The 15629-nt window shown below is 52.6% G+C and overlaps 1 protein-coding gene across 1 annotated transcript; it reads left to right on the top strand.

The window, feature by feature from the left end:
• Positions 1-1679: 1679 nt before the first annotated feature.
• On the top strand, positions 1680-15293 carry SASH3 (SAM and SH3 domain containing 3). The gene is made up of 8 exons (XM_019427028.2): positions 1680-1926; positions 8616-8711; positions 9427-9573; positions 11074-11212; positions 12408-12556; positions 12709-12918; positions 13069-13219; positions 13769-15293. Exons 1-8 carry the CDS (start codon positions 1870-1872, stop codon positions 13957-13959), a joined length of 1140 nt encoding a protein of 379 aa, XP_019282573.1. The 5' UTR covers positions 1680-1869; the 3' UTR covers positions 13960-15293.
• The last annotated feature ends 336 nt before the right edge of the window (positions 15294-15629 follow it).

Here is a 15629-nt window from a genome sequence, read left to right as displayed (position 1 = left end):
CACCTTTTACCCCGGGATGCCCCTTCTGGAAATCCATCCAAAGGAAAAAAATTGTGGCTATGAATATTTACCTTAAGGATGTGCAATGAAGAGTGAAAAAAAAGTTAAGCCAACCTGAGTGCATCAGCAAGGGTTTGCTGAAATAATCACGGTCCATTCATACAATGGGCTGCTGGGCAGCCATTACAAATGGCATAGTTGAATATTTCCTAGCATGAGAAAGTCTCAATGACACTGTATTCGGTTTAACAAGGAGATACCAACAGAGTTGGGGAAATGTGACTTTTTTTTCTTTTTTGATAATTTAAAAACAGTTTGTTTAGGTATGATTGACCTACAATAAACTGCACATTTTAAAAATGTATGATTTATTTTGACATATGTATACACCCATGAAACCACCACAACCAAGATAGTGAACATATTTATCACCCCAAAAAGGGTCCTTGTGCCCGTTCTGACCTCTCTTTCCCCTCCCCACCCCCTCAAACCACAGATCTGCTTTCTGTGCAGTATGATTTTTTTTTGTAAAATACGTATAGAGAGAGACAGAGAGGTAGTTAAATGCTCAAAAATAGAAAGATATTTATTCAAACAGTATGGAAGATAATTATGGAGAGAATTTTTAAATTTCCTCCTTTTTGTGTATCCATGTTTGCTAAATTATATATGATGAATATGAATTGCTTCCGGAATAAGAAAATCATTGAAGTTATTAAAATATCTGCCACAGATAACCCACAAAGTGAACATTGTAAACTTAACTACACACGCATTCAAGAAATGCCTTGAATGGGACATTTGCTAATGGTACGAAGTTGCTTGCGAAATCATGTCTTTTTCGTGGTGATGGCTGTTGTGATGACAAATATATGGGGGTGGTCAAGGAGTTTTGACTCCAGGCATGACTGCTGTGGTGAGGACGGCAGTCAGCATGGTTGTGGCAGTGGGGATGATAGCTGTAGGGAGACGGCTGTAACCATGACTGCAGATAGAGGCAGATGGCTGAGAGTTGTTGACTACATGGGTGGTTGTTCTAGCAAGTGGCTGTGGTAGCATTGGCAATGACTGCAGCAGTGACAGTGGCGGGGATGTCGTGATGGCTGTAAAGGGTGATGACTGTAGGAATAACTGTTGTAGGGGTAAGATGTTGGGGTGACTAGGTGGAATGTCTATAAAGGTGACAGCCGTGAGGCTGATGATTGTAAGCTGATGGCAATGATGAGGACTGTGGGGGTAACGGCTGATGGTGCTGACTGTAGGGGTGATTGCTGTGGTGATGATGGTTGTAAGTGTGCTGATGACGGTGGGGATGACTGGTGGGAATGACATGGTTGTAGGGGTGGTAGTGGTGGTAGCAATGACCTTGGTGATGCAAGGTGACCAGGAGCATTGGCTTAACAGGCAGAGAGACATGGTCCAACTTCTGGCTTCTGGCTTCTGGTCAGTGAGATAAGAGGCGTGAGTAGGCCATATAATGTCCAGTTGATTGGCCACCTGCGGGGAGATGGAGCAGGATTGCTAATGATTGACATGAGATGGCAGAGTAGGGACTTTTCTGCTTCTTCAACCTAAGAGCCGTCTGCATCGGAATCTCTGGAGACTGAAGCTGGGACTTCCTTCCTCCCTAGGGGCCAGCAGGGGCTGCGATTGCTGTAAGAGCAGGTCACGTGGCGGGGCTTCCTGTATGCTGCCGCCGCCGGGTGTCCATGGCCCGCACCCCCAAGCTGCCACTGCAGCAGTCAGAGTGGCGGCCAGAGGCTCGGTCCATGCTGTACTCCCTGGACAGTGTTAGCGAGACTGAGCAAGAGGCCTCGGTGTCTCGACACCTAAGATTGCAAGGACGGAGCGTCACCAGGTCAGAGGACCATGTTGCGCCGCAAACCCTCCAACGCCAGCGATAAAGAGCCCACTCAGAAGAGAAAGGTGAGGAGCATCTCTGAGAACCCACTCCTTCCTTCCCTCTGGTCTCTCAACCCATTCCCTCCAGGAATCTTAGAAGTGGGAAGAGCCAAAGGCCATACGTTGTGTCTGTAGGCAAGGGCCAAAGGGCAGTGGGGCAGGGGCCCAAAGGTTACTAGAGTAGCAGAACTACAGAAGAGACTTTCAAAAGCTAGAGAAGCAAGGTTATAGAATAGACTCTTAGAAGTCTGGAATTCTAGAATTCAACTCCACAACGATGGGATAGAGACCTAAAATTAAGGGTTAGAACCCTAGACCAGAATTCAAGAATCACAAAATATAATTCTCGAGTTGAATCCCAAGATTGTACTTAATTCTCTCTCCCCTACGCTGGTCCTGCCACTACTTCTGCCCAAGCGTGGCCTCTCAAGAGCTGCTCAAAGGGCCCTGCTGGGCCACCCGGTTAAAAGCCATGATACTCCTGGGGCCCCTACCCTGTGGCCATCGCCTGGACTCTGCCCCCTTGATTCAGTTCTGTTGCAGCTCTCCAGTACCACAAGAGCGGCAGCCAACTAGAGAGTGGGCCCAAGGTGATTTCTATACTCAAGAAAAGGGTCTCCAAAGCTGAAGTAGAATGCACAGGGTGTACAGGTTCTTCCCAGGTGGGGAGAAATTATTTGTGAAGACTGAGAAATGAAGCTGGTGAGATGGGAAGGAGGAAAATTTCAGTGGAAGGATTTTAAAGACCAGGAAGAAAAGCAGGTGCCATGGGCAGCTGAAATATTCCTCTTCCTGGAGCGGAGGCCCAATAGAAGATTACTTGAAGACTGCCAGATCTAGATTTCCCTAAGTTGGATTTGAAGATTTCTAGACTTATTCTTTGATTCAATTATAGGATTTTCCCAGGCAACCAGCAAGTACATCCCACACATCCAGCGGGATCCTAGGACCATCACAAAGCAGGCTTGAACCAGGCCCAAGAGGCCCAGGCCTAGCTCCCAAGCTACACTCTGGGGCCTCCAGACCCTCACTCTGCCCTGCTGTTTTCTCCTGGAGCCCAGGTGCCCTATGGGGGAGCCCCTTGTCAGGGGAGCAGCTCCCAAGCGGAGGCCCAGCCAGCTGAAAGGCTGAGCCCTGGGGCACTGGGGTGTGCCTCCTGCCCCATCTCAGGTCCTGGGGTGGCTGCCACTTCCGGCTGTACACTCCCCACTCCAGATGCTCCTCTAAGGTTGCAGCGGAGGTGGGCAGAGGCGGGTAGAGACTCATGAGTCTTCACACAGGCTCTGCCACCACCATCCAAGCCCTGCTTGGCGCTCGGCCCAGCAGGCTTACCATTGGCTGCCACCCCTCAGTGAGCAGGTCCACTTCCCCTTGATCTCTGGTTGATGGGGGTGGGAAGCAGAGACTGCTTTAGACACTGCTGGGCCCCAAACCACAGGGGAGCTGAGCTGGAGGAAAGGGCCTGAGAAAGAGCTGACACTTTGACAGTGGGACCCTGTGTACCCCAGAGGCACACAGAAGCCAAAAGTCCCTGTCTTCTTCCATGACTTTCCTTATCCAGATTCTGTTTGGTGACTCGGCCTCTGGGATTCCCGCCACCCCCACCCCAACAGGCTTCTCCCAGGAGAAGCAAGGCCCATGTGGCACTCTGAGGTCCATGTCCTCTAGGGAGGATCATCCAGGCAAATCCCAACCCACCCCTGCCTGAGCCTGGGCCAGCCTCCAGAGCCACTCTCCAAACCCTGCACTGTGGAAATGCCCTTAGCTTCCAGAAGGTAGGGACAGCATCTTCCCCAGGCCTGGAGGTAGCAGCACAGCTCTAGTGCTATGACCTTGGGCAAGTCCCTTCTTCTCGATGGCTGAGGTTGATGTGATGGAGGGAAAAGCACAAAGACAAATGAGGCTTCTCTCTCCTGCCCCTGCTCCTCATCCCAGGCCTGCCAAAAAAGAATGTGCTGGGCAGGGGGCAAGAAAGTGGGGTTGAAATCCTACAGGTTCTAGGTGTAGGACCTTGGACAGTTCATTGACCTTCTCTGGGCCTTGGTTTCTTCATTTTGGAAAAAGGGGATAGTTCTTGATCTGCGCATCTCAGGAGGTTGTATAGATCGCCTGGAACAATCAGTGTGAGAGTGTTCTGTTATGTGCATGCATGTGCACACAAGAGGGTGCGTGCTGTAGGCATGGGTGGGCATGGGGAGCATGCTGCAAAGAAGACAGCCTCAGTCCTAGCCCTGAAGTGGAGGCAACAAGACTTGAAAGCACTAAGAGCCTGCACCAAGGGAGGACTCACATCAGGTGCCAGGTGCTGCACGTTCACCCATATCTTAGCTTGTTTGCTTCGCATGTCAGCCTTGTGACATAGGAGCAGATCTTGTCTTTATGTCTGTTTTATGCCCAAGTCTCAGAGAGGTGAAGTGACTTACCTGAGTGCACACAGACAGGAAGCTGCAGAGCAGGGATCCAAGCCAAAATTTGTCAGTCTCCAGAGTCTTAACCCCTTCTCTTTATACCCTCGTGTCCCCCTACTGATCCCAAAAGCACTAGGAAACTCTGATGAGCATAAAAGACTCAGCCCACCAGTAGGAAAGCACACCTCTACATGACACCCTCACCAGCATACACTTTGTATTTCCAGTGATTTCTCATTGCCCATAGGCTAACTAACACCCAAGTTCCTTGGCATGGCTGGCAAGGGCCTTCCATGGCCTTTTCTGCTCCACCTCCCACCATACCCACTATACTCAGAATGTTTCTAACTCTCATTCTTGCTTAAACTTTTCCCGGCTCCTCCTGGAGAAATCCTGGCTCCCCTGCATGGAGCAACTTAAATGTGCCTCCTTCTCCATGAAGCCCTCCCAAGCCCTTCCTCCTCCATGCTTCCACCCGCTCTCCTGGAAGCTCCCTCCAAACACTGCCCACAGTTGCCATTACACTCAATCCATTCCTGTACTGGGAGGCAACTCCGTAAGCTCTGAGCACAGCAACACACACAGGCTTCCAGAGTTGCAAACCTGAGTTCAAACTCCTGCTCTTGCTGCTGCCAGTTGTGTGACTCTACCTAGGACACTTCATTTCCCTGAGTCTCAGTTTCCTCAGCTGGGCAATAAGGACATAAGACAGGACCGTGGTGAGGCTGGAGTGAGCTGGTATGCACAAAGTGCTTGGCAGGGTACAGGGTACCTGGGAGGTACTTAAGCCCTTTCTTACTGGACCCCCACATATGCACAGGTCAGTGCCTAGGGCCTAGGGGGTGCTGGGTACATGGCTGGTACAATGAAGGAGCTGAGAGGGTGGTTGCAGAGACACCCAGGGAAAGCCAAGCTTCCTTAAGAAGTAGGGGAAGAAGATGCCAATGGGGAACAGTGTGAGGCTCTGAGGGGCTGAGCAGGGGAGCCTTCCTACAGGGAGCAGCATCTTTGAAACTGGAATTGAAAAGCCTTTCTATGGATGTATAATATTCATTCAAAGAAGTGCATAAATTATAAGTGTTCCACTCAATGAATTTCTATAAGGCAAACATTCCCTCACAGGCAGCACCCAAATCAAGAAGCAAAGCACTTTCGTGGTGCCCAGCTGGTTCAGTTGGCAGAGCATGCAACTCTTGATCTCGGGGTCATGAGTTCAAACCCCATATTGGACATAGAGCTTACGTAAAAAAAAAAAAACAAAAAAAAAAAAAACACTTCCAACATTCCAGGAACTTCCTTCATGCCCCTGATTGTCACTACATGCTCTCTTTTCCTAAGGATCACCATTATCCTGACTTCCAACAGCATAGCTTAGTGTTGCCAGGTTTTGAAATTTCTGTATGAGGAACCGTATAATGTACTCTAGTGGCTGACCCCTTCTGCTCAACAGTGTATCTGTGAGATTCATCCATATGTTGGGGAGAGCTCATTGCTATGTACTATTCCCTTCCATGACTCTGTTACAATTCCTGTATCCATTCTACAGTTGATGGGCATGTGGGTTGTTTCCAGTTCCATTGGATTGTGAAGGAGGGGAGAAACTATGGGTGACAGAGAAGGGTGGAGTTTTCCAGGTGGGGCACACCCTGGGTGAAAGTACGGAGGGGGTCAGAGGAAAGGCTAAGCACACATGGACATTTGCTGAGGGGTTGCTATGTCAGCGCCTTCTATTCTCACAGTGACCAACGAGGTAGGTGCTCTTGTCTTCATTTTACCCACGAGGAAATAGAAACCCAGAGAAGTTGAACTCTTTTAGCTTTGCACAGCTGGTCAATGGCAGAATCAAGATGTGATCACTTGTGAGCTGACAGAGACTAAGGATCGGGGAGGTTAAATAACTCACTGAAGGTCACACACCCCCAGAGTTGAACTCACCAACATCGGATGCCAGAAAAGTAGCTCTTTCCAAGAGGCCCACATACTCCTCTTGGACATGGAAAAGGGGCCAACAGTGTATGGTACTACCTCCTGCCCTGGGCAGGACCCCCCAGGAAGGTCTCACCCCTTCACCTGGAAGCCAGGTGGAAATCCAAAGGGGCTCAAGGGTTTCAACCCATACATGGGTGGGGGATCATTTCAGAGTCACCAAAAGGCTTTCAAATATTTGTGGTTGTCCCTCAGGTTGGAGGTAGGCTGGGCCAAAGTCTACCCTGGCTGGCCCCCACCCCTAGTCACCTGAAGAACATGTTTAGTATTTTCCCTGTACCTGGGTTGAGGAGTGGCCAGCAGGCCCAAGTCCCAGCACCATCCCCACGGCCATTTTGGATGGTTTTCCTCCCATTTTGAGCTAAAGCTGGGACAGAGGGGCCCTGACATAAGGTCTTGGGGGCCAAAGGCCCCCCTCCCAGCCCCCAGCCTGCAGATTAATGACAGGAAAAGGAAAGAACTGCGGCCTGGTGGTGAGTTTACTCTCCCCAACAAAGCCCACTTCCGGCCCCGTGCCTGCCCTCCTGCGTGCTTTCCTAGGCTTGCCAGCCCCTGGGGCTTCTAGGGCGACTCTCAGCCTCCTGGTCTGCAGACAAGCTAAAGGGCAGTGAAGGGAAGGCCATAATGGTCCCATCGGTCTATAAATAGCAGCACAGCATGCCCTCCTTGGGCCCAGGCCAGCCTGGTGCCCACCCTCTCTCTGTTCCCTCTTTTCCAGGCAATAAGAGGAGGAAGTTATCCAGGCAGCTGCATCCTAGCCATTCAAGAGAAGGAAATAAACAAAAGGTGGAGGAGAGAAGGGGAAAAAAGGGGGGGGGGGAAGAGGAAAGAATAGTGGGTGGGGAACACCAAGGAAGGAGGATGGAGGAGACACATGGGAACCACAACAGTCACCCCGTGGTCATGCTTTCCCCTCCCCATGCCCACTCGCTCCCCCCTTTTCCATCTCTCCAGTGTAGCACAGAAGAGGCTTTCTGACTGAGGCTGTAGGTGCTTCATTCGGGCAGCCCTCATGGTGGTAGTGTCTGCTTGGCATGACTGCTGACCTAGTTTCTGGTCAGCTAGTTGGCTGCAACCTCTAGGAAGGTGTGGCCCCTGACCCTGATTGCCTATTTGCCTTTGGTCAAGACCCACCAAGAGAACTAAAATCCCCAGGAGTCTTCGCTGTAGTCCCCAGGAGTAGGGGCCAATTGTGTGTGTGTTGGGGTCAAGTGATACTGCCCCTGTCCTGGGGGGGATTGTCACTGGACCCCCCTTTCATAGGAAAGAGGATGTGAAACTTTCAGCTTTGTGTGGGTTTGGGGCTTCGGTTCCTCAAGCCCTTATCTCTGGTGTCTGCAGTATATCCAGCTCTATCTGTCTGGCCATCTGTGAACCCTGGTTCCTGTGTGTATCTCTGGTCTTGACTGTTGATCTTGATTCAGGCTCAGCCTTCACTTCTTGTGTGTAAAGCCTGACTCTTTACCTGCCTGGCCCTGGTTTCTGGCTGCCATCTTGCCATGCTCATGCATATACAGTTAAGAACGCTCATTTCCTGAAAACAACCTCATCAGTGCAAACCACTGGCAGGGTTTAAAAGTCCAAACACTTGAGCCAGCCCATCATGTTAGTGGGCTAGTATGCTGAGATGAAGAAAGAAAATGGCTGCTTTTTTTTTTTTTTTTTTTACTAAATTAACCCCAATAGTTCATGTCCCAAATCTGTTGGCACCTTCTACTGAGGGTTTCCAGAAAGTATAATGCCAGGCCTAACTGATTCCTGGGGTGCGACTGCCTTGCTCTTCCAAGGACAGATTCATCAGGTTGGAGACATCAATGTATGTGCCACTATCACTGTGACAGGGACACGATGCTTGAATCAGATCCAGGGCAAAGAAGCCACTGTGGTATTGGGGAAGGTTTTCTCTGTTATGTAAATGTGATGCTATGGTCGTGCTGAGGTATGTCTCTAGTAGGAGATATGCTTTTGCCCAGACTCATTTAGTATTTCACTGCAAAATTCTGGAGCCCAAACTTCAGGTACTGGTGGAAATGTGCGCTTTGTCTGAGGCCTGGCTGAGGTCACAGGCTCCTGAAGTCTGGAGCTTGCCCTGGGGCCAGCATTCAAGGCTATTCTTGGCTGAAGAGCAGCAAGCAGCCAGGTACCTCCAAGTACATCTGGATGCTGCACCTCATTAACCCCAAGTCCTCAGGGCACACGTGGGCACTCCTAGCTCTGGGCTACGTGCAGTGCATGTGTCAGGAGCAGGGGACAGCTCCTCGCTCCTAATTCTGCCAGCCTTTTTCCAGCCACTCATGGCGGCTCCTCTGCCTCTTCTAGCTCTCACTCCAGCGCTCCAGCAGCTTCAAGGATTTTGCCAAATCCAAACCCAGCTCCCCCGTGGTGAGCGAGAAGGAATTTAACCTGGATGATAATGTGAGTTGCTGAGGCTCCTCCTCCGGGGATCTGACTGCAGGCCCCGGGTGGGGGGATGGCAGGGTGGGGGAAGAGGAGATTTTCAGACTGAGGAAAGCCTGCTTAAATACAGAAGGCCCGCCCTCCCACCCACCGAAATTCTGGGCCCCAAGAACTCAGCCGCGTTCTTTTCAATCGCAAATTACAGTGGATCCTAGAACCATACGGGTTTGAATGGCGCAGGTACACTTGCAGGCGGATTTTTTTCAATAAACCCAGGACAGTACTGCAAATGTATTTTCTCCTCCTTGTAATTTTCTTAATACAATTTTCTTTTCGCTAGCTTACTTTATTGTAAAAATACAGTATGTAGTACGTATACATACAAAATATGTGTTCATCAGCTGTTTATGTTATGGGTAAGTCTTGTGGTCAACAGTAGGCTATTAGTAGTTAAGTTTTGGGAGAGTCAGATGTTATACATGGATTTTCACCTGCAGGCAGCGGGGGTGGGATTTGACGCCCCTAACCCCCACGTTGTTTAAGGGTCAACTGTAATTATCAAATTAACTACAGATTAATAGGGCTGATCAGGTACAGGACTAGGAGGGAAGGGGATGGGGGCCTCTAACTTCCACCCCCTAATCCTCTGCCAGGACCTGAGGGCCTCCTTCTGCCCTCAGATCCTGGACCCAGGATCACCAGTGTCCCTGGACCTCCTCCTTTGTTGTCACAGATTCCAGAAGATGACTCAGGTGTCCCTATCCCAGAAGATTCCGGGAAGAGTGGCAAAAAGCTGGGGAAGAAGTGGAGGGCTGTGATTTCCCGAACCATGAACAGGAAGATGGGCAAGATGATGGTGAAGGCCCTGTCAGAAGAGATGGTGAGGCCTGTGGTCCGGGGGAGCAGAGGGGGATGGGGAGGACGGGCACTGCTCTGGCAGGGTGTGAGCATGACCACCTTGACAGCCACTGCTCAGGTGCCATGCCTGAAGGCCTGATTCAGTACCAGAAGGAAGGTCATACGGAGGAGAGCTCACTCAGCCGTGGACCTGGCAGCAAGGCATAGTCCTGAGGGAGCAGGGGTAGGATCTGAGGATGGATGGGAGTCTGGGTATCAGAAACTACTGGGAAAGGCAGCCCTAAGGAGGGGGGCCGCTAACAGGGAAATGAGACTGCCTGAAGCAAATTCATCCACCTCAACATCTCACTTGGAACCAGCATCTGGGATTGGGAAGACTTGATTCGAAGAGGGGCCCCTGTGAGGGAAAATAGAGAAGGCTGGCTCCAGCCCAGGGAGAAAGGGTAGGACAGACAGCTGTGGGGCCAGCACATGTCAGGAGCTGAGGTCACACAGTGGGTGTGCTGAGCTCAGGGCTCTTACAGAAGGTGCCCGGCCATGGTGTGCTCTACTGGCTCACACTGGCTCATGCCGGCTGGGGCCAGCAACTGGTCAAATTTTCGGGAATTTTGTGAGTCAGACGTGAAACCCAAACACTGCTGAAAATGAGATTATATGAGCTTAGAATTAAACAAATATTACAAATAAGGAGACGACCGTCAATCTTCAGAACTCATAATTTCCCGACTCTTCTACTCTCTCTTACTATTCTCTAAGTTCTTGAGGGTGTTTGCATCTACAGTCTCTGTGTGGTGGCATTAGCCTATCTGGTGTGCTGCTCGGTCAGTGACTTCGTACCGGTGCCTTGACGTCGGCTGCTGCGGGGAGGATTCCCGACACAAGAATTGGCAACTGCCATGAATCGGGGCTTTTATTCCTAGGGAGCCGGTTGTGAAAAGGCCACCACCACACTGAGGTGTGGTGAAGTGGAGGAGCTGGAGTCACTCCAACTTGTTGTGGGTTCCCGTGTGGCCTTGGGGACGCTCCTCCCTTCTCCTCTGTAAACTCGGGAGGGTCATCGCACTACCTTTTGGTGTCACCGTGAGGATGAGATGAAATGGCGGGCAGGGCTGGCACATAGGAGCCCAGCGGAAAGCAGCTCCTCTCCAGCACCGTGGTCTGCTGGACTCCACCCTAGCAGCAGCGCTCAGTGCAGGCTCGGGCACCGAAGCCCTTCCCGCGTGTACGTTGGCACTTGAGGCTGACCGAGCACATTCACGTGAATGTGCAGAGTCCAGCAGACCACGGTGCCGGAGAGGCTCCTCATTCCATGAGAGAGGCAGGGCAAGGACTGTCATTCCCACTTCACAGAAGCGGAAACTTGGGCTCAGAGATGCCAGGCAGCCTATAAGCGACAGAGCCCACGCTCGAGCGAGGCCCCACTTCTCCACGGAGCCCAGGCCCGTTTCCTCTGCACCCGGAACTGCCCCGTGTGCATCCCAGTCAAGGCCTCTCAGGGCTCCCTGCCTCCCCTCCCCTGCAGGGAGACACTCTGGAGGAGGGCTCAGCCTCCCCGACTTCGCCAGACTGCAGCCTGGACAGCCCCAGCCCTGAGAAGATGGCACTGGCCTTTTCTGAGCAGGAGCAGGAGCTTCCGGCACTTAGCCGCCAGGCATCCACAGGTGAGTAGGGGCCAGAAGGGAACATCTGCTGAGTCTGGAGAAAAGGACTGGGTTAGGGCCATGCAGGTGGCTGTCTGGGAGGGAGGTGAGAGAAAGGAACCTTCACAGTTTACCTGCTGGGAACTTTCCGAGCCCTCTCACGTTAAATTTTCACAACAACCTCATGGTGCCAGTACTATCATCCCCACTGTATTGATGTGAAAACTGAGGCTCAGAAAGGTTTTCACTTGCCCAAGGTGACCCAGTCTTGAGCTCAGGTCTGCCTAGAGGAGCTGCCACTTGCTGTCTCCAGGCCCTGGAGGGGCCCAGGGTCAGAGGAAGAGCCCCATTACCCTCTTGGACTAGCCCACCCCCACCCTCCCAAGGGGAGGTAGAGGCTACACACCTGGGCTGGGAAGACAGCCTCTTGGACTGCAGCCCTTGGTTTGCTGGGCTCAGGGCACCACTTGGCATGTTCTAGATGTCTATGGGGTTGGACAGCCCCTCCTGGAGGAGGGGCTGCAGACTCTGGGCCGCAGACCCACAGAGCCACTGTCCTCACTCCTCAGGCTAGTTCTAAGTTCTATGCTCTTTCTCTGACTCCACAGACACCTCCCTGCCCCCACCAAAAGCCACTTACAATGCCCTCCATCCCTCCCCTCCCAGAGAGAAAGAGCCTGTCTGAGTTTCCATGTCATGTTATAACCAGACACTGAGTCTTATTAAGTAGAGAAAGTAAAATATTAGTTTAGGTTGTGGTTTCTCAGGTGCAAGGTGGCTTCCAGGAGCACTAGAGTAGGAGTCAGGAGACTCAGAGTCTAATGGCCCCAGTGCTACCAATTGTAAGTTGAAAGACCTTGAGCTGTCAATTGTCCTGTCTGGTCTCAGTTTTCCTCTTCTGTTCATTGGGGTGTTGGCCCAGTTGGTCTCTAGAGGTCCTTCCAAACTGCTCATTCTTTAGTCCATGAGCCATTTCTCCTTCTGTGGTCAACCATTTTCATGTCTGTGGTCCCAAAGGTAAAGCTGTGCTCCTGCAGGGTGGTAGAGGAGGTGGGTCAGAATCCCTTCTGCAGTGTGAGACTTGCCGGAGACCAGCATTCTTCCCCAGCATGAATCCTAGGGATTTCTAGCCACAGCCCCTGGAAGGTACTTCCCGGGTACTGCCCCAGCTGTCTTAGGACAAAGGTGACCCTCCTCCCTGCCCCATATCCTGCAGGCAGTGAGCTCTGCAGCCCCAGCCCAGGCTCTGGCAGCTTCGGAGAGGAACCACCTGCCCCACAGTACACAGGGCCCTTCTGTGGCAGGGCACGAGTCCACACCGACTTCACTCCCAGCCCCTATGACCATGACTCGCTGAAACTGCAGGTAAGGTTGGCATGTAGGCCTCTCCTGAGCCAGGAAGGCTGTGCTCATAAAGGAGCCTTCTTTGAGCCAGGGTATGACAAGTGTCCCTGGAGGCCAAGGGAATACCCCTCCCCTCTCCCCTGCTCCACTGTGCTCTCCTGTCCTCCCAACAGAAAGGAGATGTGATCCAGATCATTGAAAAGCCACCTGTGGGCACATGGCTGGGCCTGCTCAATGGCAGGCTGGGATCCTTCAAGTTCATCTATGTGGATGTGCTGCCTGAGGAGGCCGCAGGACCTGCCCGCCCCACCCGCCGACAAAGCAAGGGCAAGAGACCCAAGCCCAAGACTCTGCATGAGCTGCTGGAGCGCATAGGCCTGGAGGTTTGAGCTGGGACCTGCACTCTAAGATCAAGGGAGGCACACTTGGCCCAGAAATGGAGGCTAGGGCATGGTCAGCTATGTGGGAAGGGGGGGATCCTGAGCGGGGGTGGCTTGTAAGTGGCCACACTGGTGGTCTGCCTCTGCCCACAGGAGCACACGTCCACCCTGCTGCTCAATGGGTACCAGACACTGGAGGACTTCAAAGAGCTGCGGGAAACACACCTCAATGAGCTGAACATCATGGACCCACAGCACCGGGCCAAGCTGCTCACAGCCGCCGAGCTGCTGCTGGACTACGACAGTGAGTGGGTTTAGGAGCTGGGTGTGGGGGTGCCTTCAGGTATTCCAGGGAGGGGAGGCCTGCCCTGGCCCTGCCCTCTGAGCACACTCAGCCCCAGGACCCCTCTGCAATGGGAAGGCACTTTCCACACTCCAATTCCAGTCTCAGGCAAAGTTTGGCAACAGAGGGGTCTTAGGGATGATGGGGTCCAACTCCCTTTGGGGTCAAAGGGAGACTTAAGGCCAGAGAAGGTAAGGCATGTACTCAAGGCCTCAAAGCTGGGTAATAACAGAACCAGGAACAAGTGCAGCTTTCCCAGCTGCTAGCTGGGTGCTGAAGAAGTTTGAGCTCCTGGGCTGGGTTACTGCCTTGGAAACCACTCCCACATGGTTCTAAGCCAGAAAGGGTGAGCAGGGTAGGGATGGTGGTGGGTGCCCAGAGGGAGAGACTGCCTATGGTAGACTTCCCAGAGTCCCTACCCCACACACAAGGGGCCCTGGGACTTTGGAAACCCCTCCCAGCTAAGGTGTAAGCAACCCCATATTCCATCTCCTTCCTTTGCCCCGGCAGCCGGCAGCGAGGAGGCGGAAGAGGGCACCGAGAGCAGCCAGGAGCCAGCGGCAAACACAGTGTCTGAACCCAAGGTGGACATTCCTCGAGACTCTGGCTGCTTCGAGGGCTCAGAGAGCGGGCGTGATGAGACAGAGCTGGCGGGCCCTGAGGAGCAGCTGCAGGGCCTCTCCCTGGCCGGGGCGCCTTGAGGCAGAGGCGGCGGCACAGGCCAAGGCTGGGCCCCAGCAGCAAACACTGGGGATGGGCCCGGCCTCCCACAGAGGCCCAGACCCCAGAGGACTGGTGCCGAGTCCGGCCCTGCTCCCCTAGCGGTGCCCAGGGCTGCGGAGGCCGGCCAAGGCCCTCCCTGTAGGCTTGGCTGGAGTGGATGCGGAGCCACCCAAGGGCATGTCCCACCCACCCAGCCCCCTCCCTCCACCAGCTACTGACAGCACAGAACTTCCAGGCACTGCCTGCTCCCAGTCACAGCAAGTGGGACATTGCGGGGCCATCCTACCCATGTCCCTCACCACCGAGGCCCCCAAACCCTCCTCACCCTCACACCACTTTCCCCTGTCACACTGCTCCTGAAAAGGGGGGCAAGTCAATGTTTCAGGTACATTTCAAAACCCTAGGGAGGCTGGCCATTTGAAAGGACCCTAACTCATCATGGGTCCATACAGACTTCCCCGAACATGGCTTGAAGAAAGCCACATGGACCTTCCCCACATTCCTTCTCCTTAACTTTTTGAGAGGTCTGGCCACTAAATCGCCATCTGACTTAAACCAAGTGCTTTCCCCAATCAAGGTCTAGGACTGGTGAGGATTAGAGTGGATATCGCTGAGGACCTTGCCAGCTCTGACATTCTGTGACGTTAAGAGTCTGCTCTCCTGTCACCTGTGGCTGAGGACACCAGTGGGGTTTACTGAGGGAGCTGAAGGGACTTTGGGCTCCCAAATGAAACGGCTCCTCCTGCTCATTTGTTCCATACCTCCCCACGTGACTCAAGCCAAGATACAACTTCCCCCAGCTTAAAGCAATATGACCCTCCCTTTCCACTCCTGGCACCATCCAACGACACTTCCCCTGAAGGCCAATGGCAGATAGATCTGACTTCCAAGGACAGAACTGCCCCTCTGAAGCCAGATGCAAGTCTGGACTCAGACTCGGCCCCCTGTAAGGGTTCTTAGAAACAAAGAAAGCATGAAGCTTGACACTGGGGAGCCCACTACCCCCAACTCTGCTTTACAAGAGGTTTTGATGTACCGAGTTCTAGAACAGGAGGAAGCTTATCTGTCGGTGGGGGCCCTCCCTTGATGTCAATACCAAGTCTGTGCCCTGAATTCCCAGAGTAAACCTTCCCCAGGGTCCAACTGGCCTGGGGACAGGGCCCACTATGTCTAGGACGGCCTGCTTCGTGAACACACTTCTTGACCTACTATGAAGAATTTTGGTAAAAGCTACCTTGGGGAAAAGGTTTGGGTGTAAATATGAGGGGATGGAGGCGGATAAGTTGGCAGCAATAAACGTAGGTAGAACTAATTACAGTCTCCAGTTATCTTGCCTATGGAGAGAGGGTTGGAGGGTCACACCAGTATCCTTTGAAGCTGGACTCAGCAAAATGACCTCCAATGACCTTTCAGGATCATCTGTCCCTTCCCTGAAGATGCTCACTGCCCTTGATCCTGCCAACCTAACACTCCAGTTTGAAGCACTAACTGGCTCTGCCCTCCCTGTTAACCAGCAATCCTCAGAATACAGGATCCCAGAGCCACAGGCCTTGCTGGGGTCTGAGAGTGTGGGTATCTATTTCCCTCTTCCTAGAATGGTTATTGAACAAGAGCCTTGAAGACCTCCACCAGTGAGGAAGGGCCCATG

Source organism: Panthera pardus, unplaced genomic scaffold (genome assembly GCF_024362965.1).
Source record: "Panthera pardus isolate Hobbes unplaced genomic scaffold, ASM2436296v1 HiC_scaffold_27, whole genome shotgun sequence".
Taxonomy (NCBI): Eukaryota; Metazoa; Chordata; class Mammalia; order Carnivora; family Felidae; genus Panthera; species Panthera pardus.
This window is presented reverse-complemented; position numbering and strand designations above follow the sequence as displayed.

Coding starts and splice junctions, on each gene's coding strand:
- SASH3 (XM_019427028.2), top strand. CDS start 1,870: ATGTTGCGCCGCAAACCCTCCAACGCCAGCGATAAAGAGCCCACTCAG. Junction 12,557..12,708: donor ATGACTCGCTGAAACTGCAG/GTAAGGTTGGCA, acceptor TCCTCCCAACAG/AAAGGAGATGTGATCCAGAT. Junction 12,919..13,068: donor TGGAGCGCATAGGCCTGGAG/GTTTGAGCTGGG, acceptor CTCTGCCCACAG/GAGCACACGTCCACCCTGCT.